The following is a 15,633-nucleotide window of genomic DNA, read 5'->3' on the forward strand; positions in this document are numbered from 1 at the left end:
CGGGATGTTGCTGATGTGAGGCAAGAGCTCTTGAAGGCTGAACCCTGCTAGTTTAACCAGTCATCTTAGCAAAAGGACCTAGCCCGAGAAGAATTACTTTACTCTCAAACACTTGCCCTGTGCCTTTGGGAACATTCAGAGCAGTTTGTGAAGTGTCTGTAGAGATCTGTGTGTGCAGGTTTACCATTATCAAGTGTGGAATGAAGCGTCTGTTTGGTGGTTATAGGGTGGTGGAGCTCACGTCCAATGTCAGTTATGTACTTGTTAGAGGATAATATGTGTCTAGAGAGAGGAGATCTGTATTAGTTCAATTCTCACTAGTATGTAAGTGTGACTCATCAGGGGATTGAAGGCTATGCAAAAAGCCTATCTACTTCCTGATGATTTTCCTACAAGATCTGGTGCACGACATCTACATCTCTTGTCACTTTTAAAATCAAGTGGAAATTGAGTTTTAAATACCAAGGGAAAAAAAAACATCCTTTGCACCGAGAAAGAATTGACTTCAGGATTCTTCAGAAAGAACTTAGTGAAATTTCACGATTTCTTTGAAGCCTTTCTCGAATGACTGACTTCATTGTCCAAGGCTCCATAGCAGGGCTCTGGAATTCCCCACTGTTGGCCATACTTTAGGATCATAACAGTTTCCAGAATAATTCGTATTGCAGGGTCTCAGCGCCAGGCCAGGGCAGACATGTTGTATAGTTTCTCCTTCTTCACTAACATTTCGGTGGTTTGTGTTTTGATTTAAATCCTGGTTAATGCAGTTGGTTATAGCTGGTCTTGAGAACTTGGCAAGGAACCAGCTGTCTGGCAGGAGACAAGCTCATTGTGGGGAGTGGGGGTATCCCTGTTGACAGTGTGCTCTTTCTGCTTCCTCCTTGCAGTTTGATTTTGTGTAGACACTCACTGCTTGGCTATGGCTTCGCTGTTTCAGATGGTCAGAGATACCCTACAAGGCAGCCAGGGCTGGACGCTTAGAATGGCCCTTGTCTTCAGGAGCTCATCACGGTAATTCACTTCCTTCATCTCTCATAGGTTTGTGGGGAAACTCACCTAATGCTCAGCTGGCCTCTCATTTATCCAGAGATCTTGTCTTTTAGCTTTGACTCTCTTCTGAGAGGAGTTCAAGGCCTACCTTAGCCTCCATATTGTCGGACACTGTTGTGGAATATTTGTTTAACCAAGCAAAGATGTGTTACATTTGTTTATGCTGCAGAATATCTCTTTAACTGTATAAAGGTGTGTTAGTTTTATTTATGATGCATTTGTTTAATGATATAAGGTTGTGTGTTTACTTAGGTAAAGATGTGTTACATCTGTTTCACCTTGTCTGCCTAAGGCACCTGATTGGTCTAATGAAGAGCTGAATGACCAATAGCTGGGCAGAAGGGGGGAGACTGCCTGACAGAGCAAATGAATAGGAGCAGGAAACTAGGCTCAAGAGAAAGGAGGAACAAGAAAAGAAGAACGAGAAGGGGAGGAGGAGGAGGAGAAGAGAATGAGAGACACACCCAGGGCAAGAAGATGGACAGCCACCAGCCAGCCAAAGAGAAGCAAAAGGTAGATAAAGAGAAACCGGTTAATTCAGGTTGAAAGAGCTAGCCAGAAACCAGCCTAAGCTAGGCTGAGCATTCAAACTAGTAATGTCTCTGTGTCATGATTTGGGTGCTGGTTGGTGGCCAAAAGAAAAGCCTGGTCCAGGACACCCTCTCTAAGGTCCTTCCACTGTGATTTTTCAAGGCCTGATGGTGTCCTCCCAAAGAACCACAGGCACAGAGCCCTGGGAAAATCCCCTCTTGCTGGAAAACCCCACATGGAAGGAACAAAGGCATCTAAGAACCTGGGTAGGACCGAGGTGCCAGCGGGTGATGCACAGGCTGACCTGCTGGCGATGGCTTTATATGCCCATCATAGGGGGAGAATCCACCAAGACACCCCCCACCTCCACTCCCGGCAGCAAATACTCCAAGGGAGCTGACATGATGGTTTCTTTTCTTCTGAGAGCTTCTGGGGACAGTCACCAGCTTGTCTTAACAACGTCAAACGCTGGTTACTTCTCTTGAGTGTCTTTGTGGTTTCTTTTGGTCGCCCGAACAGAAATGAATTGTGATGTACAACAGGACTATGTTAGTGTCTCCCTGTAATTACACACACACACACACACACACACACACACACACACACACACTTTTCTGTTTATAATTCCACATCCCACCTCTTCGCCCTCAGCCTTATAATAAGCTCATTCATTCGTAATTCTACTTGGTTGCATGATGTTTTTCAAGTAAGCTAGTCAATGCGGCTGCCTCCCTGGGTAGAAAATAAAGAGCTTGTTTAGCAAGGGCCCTGGGAGGGAAAGCTAGCTGAGCTGGGAACACAACAGTAGGTTTTAAGCCCAGCTAACCCCCAAATGCTCGGGTCTTGAAGGCTCCAGCCTCTCGCCCTCTGGGCTGTTCGAGCCTCTGGCTGCCTAGCTTGGGGTGAAACAGGCGCTTCGTATGAAAACGAAAAACCAGTCTGGAAATAATTTCTCAAGCGAGGCGATTGTCTGGTTGCCTCATCAAACATCGCCTCATCAATTTTCTTACCAGTCCGACAGAGGAAGTGATAATGGTGGTGGTCATGGTGTGAATAGGAATGTGTGTTTGGAACCGCCGGGTGGGGCAGGTCGAAGGAGAGGGGAAGAGACACTCCCCGCCATCCTGGAAGACCCACGGGCGAGAGGACCCTACAGCGCGGTCATTTCCTACGACCTTTACCTAATGGGAGAGAGCTGACCCAGACTGAGGGAGTCCACAGATTTTTGTGCGCCCCAGGACTGCGAAGGAAGCACGGTTCGAATCTGCAGGGCAAGAGACGAGGACACCGGTGGAGAAGACCGCCTCTCCCCTGCCACCCAGACGATCCACGCCAGTCTCCCCTCCGGACTACACAGTCCAACACCGGCCTGTCCCCCGGGCACAGATTCTCCACCTCGGACGACTCTCAAGCCAGGGGCGGGCTCTGGGGCTAGATCACCAGGGTCCTTGGAGGCGTCTTTAAGGCTGCGGTCCCCGCCCTCATCGCCCGCCCGCCCTCCCTCCTCCCTCCGCGAGGATCCAGCGGCCAGGCTCGCAGAGCAGGTGCGGGCCCTCGTATGCGGCTGCCGGGGCCGCGGTGCTAGCGGCGCGGGGCGCTCGCCCGCCCCTTCTCCGGGCCACTCTCGGGCTCCGGCACTCGGGGACATGTCGGTGGTGACTGGCGGCGGCGAGGCGGCCGGCGGGGCCGGCGGCAGCGGCGCGCGCGTCTTCTTCCAGAGTCCCCGGGGTGGCACAGGCGGCAGCCCGGGATCCAGCAGCGGCTCGGGCTCCTCAAGGGAGGATTCGGCGCCGGTGGCCACGGTAGCCGCCGCTGGACAGGTGCAACAGCAGCAGCGACGCCACCAGCAGGGGAAAGTGACAGTGAAATATGACCGCAAGGAGCTTCGGAAACGGTTGGTGCTGGAGGAATGGATCGTGGAGCAGCTGGGTCAGCTATATGGCTGCGAGGTACTTGGGCACAGGCGGGGAGGGTCGGGATCTCTCTCGCCCCTCTGTGCCCACCCGGGAATTTTCCGTGACTCTGGCTCCCGGGTGTGAGCTGCCCCAGTTCTTGGAGACCGAACCCCAGAGCGTGTCTCCGCGCGATCTCTCTCCCCTGGGTGCCCTCTGGCGCTGGGGCGCAGCGCTTGGGACGCCTCTACTTGGGTTCAGCTGCCTAGTACCCGGAGAGCTTCGGGCTCCCTTGATGGCGTGAGAAGAGGGTTGGGTTTCAGGGCTTTCCTCCGAGTTCTCGAAGCTTGTCTGCACAGCCCTAACTACACCCAGTGGGACTCGGAGTGGCTCTCCTTGTCTGCCTGCGCCCTAGTAGACACTGGGGAAGGGAGAGCGCTTAAGGAGTGTTCTGATCGAGGTAGCCTGGATTTCCGTGGCGATGAAGACGAAAGACCTTAAGGTGCTCACAAAGAAGAGAGGGTCTGGGGATCTCAGAGGTCCCCCCCCATAGTTCCTTAAATTGTATGCCACAACCGCGAGATCAAACTCCCTCTTTTTCAGCCAGTTATTTCCCCAAGCTGCTCACGTTGAGTTCGGTTGCTTTGCCTTACCAAGCTTAGTTACCTCCAACGATGGGTGCCCAAGGAAAGTCCCCAAGAGTGCCTAGAAGGCGGCAGGATTCAAGATTCTCTCTCTCTCTCTCTCTCTCTCTCTCTCTCTCTCTCTCTCTCTCTCTCTCTCTCTCTCTCTCTCTCTCTCTCTCTCTCTCTCTCTCTCTCTCTCTCTCTCTCTCTCTCTCTCTCTCTCTCTCTCTCTCTCTCTCTCTCTCTCTCTCTCTCTCTCTCTCTCTCTCTCTCTCTCTCTCTCTCTCTCTCTTTCTCTCTCTCTCTCTCTCTCTCTCTCTCTCTCTCTCTCTCTCTCTTCTCTCTCTCTCTCTCTCTCTCTCTCTCTCTCTCTCTCTCTCTCTCTCTCTCTCTCTCTCTCTCTCTCTCTCTCTCTCTCTCTCTCTCTCTCTCTCTCGTGTGTGTGTGTGTGTGTAGGAAGAAAAATGACCAAGGCCAAATGATTTCCCAAGAGTCTTTAGCAACACGGATTCTCATTGAAGTGTTCTACTTCGGTTAGCCAAGTGGAGTCTGGGAGGAGTGAAAGTGTGGAGATTAATAATTAAGAGTGTGGTTTCCAGGTTAAAGCTAGATTTGTGTTCTTGTAACTGGTAGGCTTTGTTTTTTTTTTTTTGTTTTTGTTTTTTTGTTTTGCAAAAATGAAAGACAGATGTACTCACTGGCTTTACCAATCCATGTGGGTCATCCGGTTTTCACAGATTTTATGGCCCATTGTGAACACATATTTTCTTTAGCATTCATATTGCACAAGGCAACAGCATTCATTCTCTATGCTGCCTACTGACGAATGATTGAGATATAATGAAGTTTGACTGTATAAGCAATAAGCTTGTAAAAAAATTTATTTTTCTGGTCTAGTGCTCACAAAAAGCCCATTTAGTTGCTTAAGTAAGAATTGGCAATATTGGACATGATCATGGGTTTTTAAAATAGGAAGTTGGTGAAACTCTTTAAAGGAACAATGTGTTTGATTGAGACAGAATTCCTGTTGGATAAATGGATGTGTTCAGTCATGTCTCTTTAGAATTCAACTAAATTTCTTTTGCTTTCTGTTGGCTTTTATACTCCATTTTGGGCTTGGAGAAGACTTGAGTTACTAGAGGAACTGTTGTGAAATTAGTAATGCTTCAGTAGAGGCACCTTGGGAAACCAGGAAGACTAGCCTGACAAATGATACATTCTTCATCTTCTTTCGAATATGGTGGGTAGAAGTTTGAATGTTCACTGCACTGAGCATGTAGTTTAGACCCATATTTCAAAGAGTAAATAATGACTGTGAATGTTTTCCTTGTATCTCTTCCTCTGGAGCTTTAGGCCTTCAACCATGACAAACAACCAGGATGTTTATGAAATCATGTAAGATGTTCTGCATGCATTGCAGTGTGTCAGTATTTCCCCTCAAGAGGCTGGAGGGTTGGGAGCTGATGAGGGAGTGTTAGCAATTAGCGGGCAACCCTGCTAACTAATAAAGAAACACTTGGAGCGCTGCATGCCACGGATGGCCTTTTTCTGTCTATTTCTCCACTGAGGGGCTCGAGCTTCTCTCTTCTGAGTGTGTTTTCTTGCTCACCACTTCAAGTACCTCAGCCTTGGGTCATGAACGAGAAGGACCTACCTTGACTTGGAGCTTTGAACCTCATAAATATGAAGGCTAGGACGTATTCTTTTAATAGTTAAAACTGGAAATTGGCCATCTTTCAAATGTTTCCTGGCACAGCAAGCCAATTGGCTAAACTTGGAGCTTCATACCAGTGAGAGGGCCTGTGTTGTCTGCTGCGTTGGGTAGTAAAGAGCTCATATTTAACTTTAGAAAGACTTGTACCAGACAGATCAGCAGTTAGAAGAGTTGTCCTTTTTGAGGGTGGGAAATACTTTTCTCTTGCAGGGAACACATCATTTAAAGTTAGAAAGGAGTGAAGAAGAAGCACACAGGCCCGGCTGACGTTTTTAGAGCCTGCCAGCTTTGTTTGGAGAATAATGGAGTGGATGTCTGGAGAGCCCTTGTTCAGTCCTAGGTGCCGTTTTAACCACTTGGCATGCACCAATTCATTTCCTGTTCACAGCACTCCTGCGAAGAGAGGGCTCTTGCGGTCATTGTTTTTACAAATAAGGAACCAAACTCAGGGAAGGCTAAGAGGCTTGACCAAGGTCGCATAGGTGGGAGTGGCTTGGGGGAAGGGGCATGAACTTGGGCAGTGTGACTCTAAGACCACTATGTAACTACCGGGCCCACCTGCAACTCCGTACAGAACAAAGGACTCAGATAGGTTATCTCTTAATATTGGAAACTATGTTTTAAGCTAATAATTGTGACTATAGTTGAGTTAAAAAAATAAACGTATGATCTTGGAATACTGATAATCACGGTTAGCCAGTCAACTCAAAAAAATAGAGACTTGGAGGTTGAGGAGTTGGCTCACCTGCTCAGCAAACACAAAGACCTGGTTTCAGATCCCAGCACCCAGGTGAAAAGGTGGACGTGTCTCTACATGCCTGGAACACCAGCATTTGAGAGGTCAGTAATCAGAAGACCACTTCTAAAGAGCAGAAAGACCTCAAATGTGGCGAACGTTGACAGCATGTTCACGGCTAGGGAACTCTGCCATCCCAATGATTTGTGCTTAGCAACAGATTTTAATTTCCAAAGCAAACCAAACTGCAAAACTGGAAATGCAGATGTTATCTTGAAGCTGGGCAAGAGTGGAAGAAAATGACATGAAGTAAACGATCTTGCAACACTTGTCATGGTAGACAGCATGCCAGATTTCAGACGCTCTTAAACAGTTGGGAAGACAACGGAGATGCCTTAAAACAGAATTCCTTACATATGGGTGCAGATTTAACCTAACAGTTCTGTTACAATTAGATTCCCAGTTCAAAATTTCCCTGTGTAAGTGTTCCCCACAAGATGAAAAAGAAAAGCTATAAACGTATAACCAATCATTGCAGGATTTAATGGCCATATTTATCTGTAACTACTGTAAGACTCTTGGGCTCCACTCCTGCCAGGCCACTTCCCTGAAGCCTTTCTGGAACCAAATGGGCCTCCAAATGGTTTCAGCGTATACTCCATGTGACCAGAATTCCTTCATCAATTGTCAGGAAGCTTCCAGAGCAAGAACAAGCTCCTTCTAGATGGGCATGAGCCAGAGGCATGGGCATAGGAAGAAAAGGTGTGTACAAAGTCTAACAAAATTGCTCGGTGGGTAAAGGCACACACCATCAAGTCTGAGCCCCTAGAACCCACATGGTGGAAAGAAAGCCTAGCAGTACATGTGACCAAATGCCCAAGGGTGGGTACCAAAAGAGAAGACACCTGGCCCTGGAGAATATTCTCCCAAGTCCATTCCAGTTCAGAGTTCTGGAGCATGTGAGAACTCAAAATTCATACCTAGCTTTACAATTCATTATAAGAATGCAGTTATCAAAGCAGATGGATGGAGAGCATTTATAGATTTATAGTTACTATTAATGTGTAACTCTCACATGAGAGAGAGAGAGAGTGAGAGAGAGCGAGAGAGAGCGAGAGAGAGACAGAGAGAGAGAGAGACAGAGAGAGAGAGAGAGAGAGACAGAGAGAGAGAGAGAGAGAGAGTAGGGCCAAGGCGCCCAGTTGTCAGTGGATAAGTGGCAGGAGTCAGTTTTCTTCTTCTATCATGGATTCTGAGAATTGAACTCCGGGCAGTTAGGCTTGCACCACAAGTACTTTTACCCAGACATCGTGCTGGCCCCATCCTATATTTTTAAAAATGAAAGAAAAATCATTATGATCACACAGACATGTCAATTGTACAGATTAGCTTATTCCACTGTGACCTTTCCGTATTTGTGTAGATCATGTCTTATGGCTCTGTGTGGCCTTCAGGGCACAGCTGTTTCAGTGGGTTTGCTCTTATGTGCAGATGAGACCTGTCATTTTCAGCATAAACCCTTGCTTTGCGCACACCTGTCTCCTCACCAGCATCAAATTAGCCTGGCTGCATCGCTGGCATCTCAGCTGGAAGACAAGCTGCTGCTTAGAACTCAGACGGGGCAGGAGCTGAATCCTCATTCTCCAGGTATTTAGGAACAGACTTTACAACTTAATTTTTATCACCATAACTGCAGCATACAGAGAGTGCTAAGGTGTGGAGATGTACGTGACCTTCACCAGTATCGAAGAGATGAGCAGGTAGAGGGAGGCAGGAAGGCAGTTCACTCAATAGCTGGTGCTGGTTCAGACTCTGAGAATATGACCCCAGCTGGTTTATTTTAGGCATATTTAAGCTCAGATCAATTAGGTGAGAATTGTTCTGCTGATGATTAACTGAATCTTGCATGTACAACAAAGCATACATGCATCTCCTTGAGGAACAAAGTAAGCTAAATACAGTTCAGACATGGTTATGCTGAAATTCTTTGTCAAGTCCGCAAAGATAGGTTCTGTGTACTGATGGAGAAAAACAGGATTGGAGTTTATTGCTAAAAAACAAATTTCTCTTCAGTGTCTGGAGGAGGGTATGGTGCCAGCTCCAGCCACACAGACATCACGCAGGTCATCAGGCTAGAAAGCATGTCCACTCCAGCCTTCCCTGTGGAAAACAGGCTTTTCATTCCTTCCCTTGAACAAACAGCCCTGTGTGATTAACATTCCAGGTTCCCATAGTGCAAGTCTGTGAGCGCAAAGGCCTCCAGGCCCCCTATAATAAGGAATAAATTAAACAGGCAAAAAAAAATCCAAAACAAACAAGCAAACCACACCAAAACAAAAACAACACTATGGACAAAAGAATTCTGAAGTAAGAAAATAAAACCACGCTTAGCCTCCTGCGAGGCTAGTTAACATTGATTATCAGTCTGCCAAGATTTAGGATCATCCAGGAAACAAACTCATGGAAGTGTCCTGTGAGTGTTTCCATAGAGATTTGATGGATGGTAGGAAGACTCAGTCTGAACCTGGACATCTGGGGTCCTGGGCTGAGTGAAAAGCAGAAAGTAAGTGACCTGCCAGCCCTCATCTTCTCTGCTCCTAACTTCAGAGGCAGTGAGACCAGTCTTGTCATGTCTCCACCACAATGGACTGTGCCTCCTCAGACTGTGAGCCAGAGTAAGCCTGTGTTTCTTTCCTCGAATATGTTGCTGCAGTAATGGGAAAAGTAACAACCACACCTCCCTGTGGAGATGTGAGAAATGGGTAGAGCTGAGGTTAGGAACTTGTGCCCTGGGGCTGGATTATCGTGCATTTATACCATTGTTCCTCATTTAGCAGGTGTATGAGATTAGACCATTCCTTTGATCTCCGAGCCTTCCTTTTTTTTTTAAACTCTGCAATGTAGGGATCATAATTTGTTGGAGGCCTGGCTGGCAAAACATCAAGGACAGTATAGCAGTTGGTGCGCATTTGTTTATTGCTGTTGGCTTTATAACTGGCCACTGCCTGTTGGTGATGCTCTGCGATGTGGGGAAAGTGGACCAGGGGGCAGGAAACAAGGAGTTGATGCCAGTTAAATGCTAAGTTGCGGTAAAATATTGTTTTAAAGTGTGTGGGTTTTGTTTATGCCGCATTTGTTTAACTCTGTGAAGTTGTGGTTCTTTGCCCGTCTAAAACACCTAATGAAGAGCCAGGCAGGAGCAAGGGTAGGCGGGGCTGGCAGGCAGATGTCCTCTTTCTCCACTGGTATCTTCCTTAGTTGGTGTCCCACGAGACTGCTCCAGGCATATCTCTCGACTGACTATGCTCCATGTCTGTATGGTCAGCCTCTTTCTCCACTCCATTTTCAATCTAACTAGCTGGTCCAAGGGCTGCCTTGTGTCTCAGTCGATTGGCTTTGCTTAGGCCTGACTTTGATTTGACCTTTGACAGCATAGGCCGATCATCGGTTCCTTCTGAAGTTCTCTCTGGTCCTTAGCGTCTTAAGCCAGGAGTGTCCCTGAGCTTTATCCTCCCCTCTCATTGGTTTCCCATTCTCAGACCTTTTGAATCCCACACTGTGTCTGCCTCCACGAGGACACCTCCCGCTGCGTCTCCAGGCCCCGCTCACCTGCTTCTCTGCCTCTTTTGTTTGTGCATAGTCTTTCAGGGTGGGGTGACTCCAGTTGACATCCATCTGTTGACAACGTTCTAAAACCTGTCTTTTTTCAGCCTGAATTCCAGGCATCTATCTGCAAGGCACTTTGAAATGGGCATCTTCCCCAGGTGCATCAAGGGAGGCTCGCGGCCAGCTGTGTGTGAGGGCGTTGCTTATGTTCTCCTACAAGTTTGTGCTTCTTCCTCGGTCCCCTCTGTGTATCCATAGCTGTTCCAGGAAAATATGTGGCATCCTTATCTCTCGCATCTCCGTAGCCCGGCGCACCCAGTAGTCCCGAAGCCTTGCTGGTGCTTGTTGCTAAGATCGTTCGTGTCTGGCTTTCTTGGCTTCTCCCAGTCACCGCTGCCGCCCAGCCGTTTCTCACTCATCACTTGCTTTACAGCAAGGGCCGCTCGTTTCCTTTAAATGACAGCACCCTTGCATCCATCAGCGCCCCTCACCATGGCTACCTCTGTTACTGCTGCATCCACCACTGATGCAGGACTCGGTGACTCAGACATTTCATTTCCCAGTTCTCTCAGTAATTCTACAAAATGCGTGTGTGTGTGTGTGTGTGTGTGTGTGTGTGTGTGTGTGTGTGTGTGTGTGTGTGATATTGTCTTCATTTTGTAGTGAAGAAATAGGTCAGAGATGTCATCTGTCCTTGTTCAAGGCTATACTCATTCCTAAGTCACTGAGCTGGGTGCTGTCGATACTCCTGACATCTGAATGTGTGAAGTTCTAAAGAGGAGCTGAGGAGGCCAAGACTCAGAGTTCTTGAGCCACTCGGGCCCTGGTCAGAGGCCATATGCTTCAGTCCTTAGGACATGACTTCCTTTGCCTTCCCTTCCAGCCCTCTGCCTCTGTGTCATGGTGCTTCAGGAAAGTCTCTCTAGAAGTGTGGTTGTTTTCTAGAAACCAGATCTTTGTCTCCCCTTTTCCCCTGGCCTCTCAGGACAGAGCATTCATACCTTGGCAGGCAACCCAGGGCCCAGTGGTCTGCCCTCTTCATTTCTCTGGAGTCACCTGCTTCCTGCCCCACACCGGACTGCACTTTTCAGGTTCTCCAAACAGGTCACCAGGGCTTCCCTTGACCAGAATCACGTGGCCCCAGTTTCTTCACGTTACATGTTGCTTTCACCTTGTTTCAAGTTGACGTGGGAGGTTTCTCCTCCAGGAAGCCACTCTATCTCAGTAGGCCGGCTTCATAGGCCTTTTAGGCTGCCCTCTCTACTATCCTACCCTAGGCCTTCCTTGGCCATCCTCTCTACTCCCCTCTCTCCTGCCCCCGCCACACCTTTGTGAGGGTGACTCTTGTGCTGTCCTCCATTCCAGTCAGTCAGTCAGTCACTCTCCTGGCTGCTTCTGGGTGTCCCTGCTATAGAATAACAGTGTTTCTTTGTCACTAATTCCTAGGGTAAAATGTTTACTTCTAAAATGACGGTATTTGGACATGGGGCTTTGGGGAAACGACTGTATTCCACAAGGTCATGAGACTAAAGCCTCCTTGCTATGTCCTAGAAGAGGGCTCTCAGCAGGAAGCCAGCGTGTCAACAGACTTTCTTAGACTTCTAGCTTCCAACAGCTTGAGAGATAAATGACTGCTGTTTAGTCCTAGTCTGTGGCACTGTTGTAGTAGTCACAACAGGTCCCCAAATATCCCTTATGTGACAGTGGAGTGAGCGAGGTCAAAAGTGGCCCTTAGGAGCAGCCATGTTGCATTTCTGGGCTTAATGCATACCCTGAATTAACTTAACTGACATCATGTTGCTGTGCCTGCCTTGAAGTCTGCTCTTTCTCTTCTTTTTCTTTTAAAACAATCTTCTCATTTTACATACCAATCACGGCCCTCCCCTCCTCCTGCTCTGCCCACCTTCCCCTCACCCTTACCCCATCCACTCCTCAGAGAGGGTAAGCTGAAGCCTCGTTGCTGACTTGAAGTCACGGTTCTTTGGCATGGCTGTAAATTGTAACTGTGTTCCTTTGAACCCGGGAGCGGAAGGAAGTTTCCACGAATAAAGCAGAGACACACGGGGATGGAAGTCCTCAGAGGAGGCCATCACAGGTTAGCACTGTCTCCTCTGTCATTTGAAGCTCTTGGTATGCATGAGGACGCTGTCCTGCTGCACTGGGATACTACCCCTTACCTCCGATGGGGAAAGCGCCTGCCATCAGCAAGGGAAATCCAGAATGACATGACCAGCTCGCTCAGGTCTCCATAGAGCATGGAATGAAACCCAGGTTTCTGTCTTTCCTGAACAGTCCAGGCCAATAAACTCTCACCACATTTTTCTTAGCGTTGATGCTTTTTGGAAACCTGCTCCAGTGAGACCAAAGTGTATATTAGTCTCTAAAGCATTGTTTTCATGATGGAAGGGGGGAAAATGGCGAAACGGGACTTTTCTTTTTTGTAAGACTCCCTTAGGGCAAACACGGAAAGAACTGTAGAGGGTGAAGTATCCCTCCCTCCTTCCATCCTTCCCTCCCTCCCTCCCTTCCTCCCTCCATCCTTCCCTTCCTCCCTTCCTCCCTTCCTCCCTTCCTCCCTTCCTCCCTTCCTCCCTCCCTCCCTCCATCCTTCCCTCTCTCCCTCCCTCCCTCCATCCTTCCCTCCCTCCCCCTCCCCTCCTTCCATCCTTCCCGCCCTCTCTCCATCCTTCCTTCCTTCTTCCCTCCCTCTGCTTCCCTCCTTTATTCATTCATTCAGCAGATACTTTCATAGATCAAAGGGGAGAGATGGATTCATTTCTTCTCTTGTTCCTGTGACCAAATAGCTGAGAAGCAGCAGCTTAAGGGAGGGAGGGATACAGTCCATCATGGAGGGGAGGGAGTGGCAGTAGGTGGCTCCCTTGGTGGCAGGGGTATGCAGCTAAAAAAATCTTCACATCTTCGAACAGGAAGCAGAGGGTGGACAGGAGGTGGAGTCAAGTCTATACAAGCTCAAAGCCTACCCTTCAGTGACCCACTTCCTCCTCTGAGGCTCCCCATCCTAAAAGTTCTTAAACCTTTCCAAAATAACACCATCAGCCTGGGACCAAGTACCAGAGCCTCATGGGAACAATCGAGTTCATATCAGACAGTGAGTGAGACTACTTCATCCTTCTCATTCCAGGGCAAAGGTAAGGTTGTCACGAAGCCATGATAGAAAGAGGAGGGAATTCTGTATGGTTGAAGGCATATGACAGCAGGGCCTACATCTTGTTCCCTGTGTGTCACTGAATTTCTTAATACATTTACATTCATTAATACAGATCATCATGTCTGTTAGTAACTTCTTCTTTAGCTCCAGCCAGTTTTCCAGGGAGGATACGACAAATTCATTGAAGTTATAATGTAAGTAACCTGAACTGATTTAATTATCTTTTATTTTAGTGGGAGATGTCAGGTCTCAGGGGAGAGAAGGTGAGCTGTGAGCACATAAATTTGGGGAAGTGTCACCAGGGCAGGAGTGGAAAACTCCCTGGCATCTCTGACATCAAATCAGGCTTGCTCACTTTCCCATGATACAATGGGAAAGGCCCTGGACACCACAACTCTCTCCTAACCAGGTTGTTGTTTATCAGTTTACACCCTTGGGAAATCATATTCGCCATTAGGTTTTATCTTCAGGGTTTTTTTTTTTTCCCTCATGTGAAAGAGAAAAAGAGGGAGGCCTGTATCTTTGTAGCTTTGATCTCTAGAGATGTTTCCAGAAAGCTGGTTGTGCATGGGAGAAAATGGAGTTTATTACAGGAATGGTGATTCCAAAAGCATAGAAACCAGAATCAAGGACCTCCTGCAACGTAGTTCACCAGTCATTCAGTCAATGGATGCAGCCCAGCCCCTAGTTATAGCGGGAGTAAAGCCGTCCTGCCCTGGGTGTGGTGTCTCCAATTAGAATGAGAAGGTAAGGAAGAGATGTTGTGTGTGGGGTGGGGGCAGGCAAGGGAGAGACAGACAGACAGAGGGGCAGAGGGGCAGACAGAGACAGAGAAGACAAAGACACACACACACACACACAGTGAGCTACAGGCACACACAAAGATAAATTTCACGAGCAGTCTCAGGTGCCACTCACCTCGTTTTTTGAGACAGGGTCTCTCCAAAGCCTGAAACTCACCTGTGAGCCATTGAGCCCCAGGAATCACCCCTTTTCACCCCCCACCATTGTGGGGTTTACAAACACATCTAGCTTTTTACAAGGCTTCCGGGAATCAAACCCAGGACCCATGCTTACATGGCAAGCAGTTTACTGAGTTATCTCCACAGAGCCATTGAAAACGGTTCTAAAATTTACTTATTGAGTTATCTCCACAGAGCCATTGAAAACTGTTCTAAAATGGTTTTCTTTCTCCAAAACCAGCCCTCAATTATCAGCCTTTGAGTTAAATTTGAAATCTGACAGTACAGATACGTAGCAACACCCCTGCCACTGTTTTTCATGTTTAGTTGGGTTAACATTTAAGAAAAGTGACAAATTTGATTTAAATATCTTAGGCATATAAATTATAATCCTGGCCATCAGCAATAGCTTCTCTCTATTATTTGTCCTTTACTTTGTCACCTCACACTGAAGTAATGATGGCATTTGTTTTAACTTGAGGGAAGTTTAAGATATAAAATGAGTATCAGAGAAGGAAAAAATCATGAAAAGCTTAAGGAATAAAAATTCAAAAGGTAAAATGTACAAGTTAGTTTGAATAGGAGTATGAACAATTTCAGGTCAATCAAATTCATTTGTGCTGGGGAATTTTAAAGTTAGTTTTAAAATTAATATGACAGAACACAAAGAAATTGAGGCTTCATTGTGGTTACTGTGGTGGTTTGAAAAAGAATGGCCCCTATAGACTCATATATTTGAATGCTTGGTCACTATGGAGTGGCACTATTAGGAGGTGTGGCCTTGCTGGAGTAGGTGTGGCCTTGTTGGAGGAAGTGTGTCACTGGGGCTTCGAGTGCTCAAGCCAGGCCCAGTGTTTCTCTTTCTTCCTGCTGCCTGCCATCTGAATATAGAAGTCTCAGCTACCTCTCCAGCACCGTGTCTGCATGCCATCATGTTTCCCGCCATGACGATAACGCACTGAACCTCTGAATCTGTAAGCTAGCCCTAATAAAATGTTTTCCATTTTGAGAGCTGCCACGGTCATGGTGTCTCTTCACAGCAATAAAACCCCTAATAAAGACAACTATGGTAGGATGTGGGGAGCAGAATTTGATACTCTTTATACTGAGTGTTTATTTTGCATAATGACGAGATCCAAAAGTATCAGATAATATCACCCAACCCCCACCAAAACATTGGGATATAAGTGGTTACCCCATTTTTAGGATGAGAAAACAAAGCTCAAAGAACCTTCATGACATGCACAAGCTCAGCTGGTCCAAGGACAGCAGAAGGACAGGGAAAGCATGGCTGGCTCCTGGGAGCTGTGGACCTCAGCCTTACTCTTATGCCCCTGACATGGCCAT

At 47.4% G+C, this 15,633-nt stretch overlaps 1 protein-coding gene across 1 annotated transcript in view; it reads left to right on the top strand.

Moving 5' to 3' along the window:
• The first annotated feature begins 3,092 nt into the window (after positions 1 to 3,092).
• Positions 3,093 to 15,633, top strand: part of Ppp1r14c (protein phosphatase 1 regulatory inhibitor subunit 14C) — a 78,061-nt gene continuing 65,520 nt past the window's right edge. The window contains exon 1 of the mRNA XM_005065882.4: positions 3,093 to 3,530. Within this exon, the coding sequence (XP_005065939.1) occupies positions 3,228 to 3,530 (303 nt within the window). The 5' untranslated portion in view covers positions 3,093 to 3,227. The remainder of the gene's footprint in view (positions 3,531 to 15,633) is intronic.

The sequence above is a fragment of the Mesocricetus auratus genome, unplaced genomic scaffold (assembly GCF_017639785.1).
Source record: "Mesocricetus auratus isolate SY011 unplaced genomic scaffold, BCM_Maur_2.0 Super-Scaffold_100018, whole genome shotgun sequence".
NCBI lineage: Eukaryota > Metazoa > Chordata > Mammalia > Rodentia > Cricetidae > Mesocricetus > Mesocricetus auratus.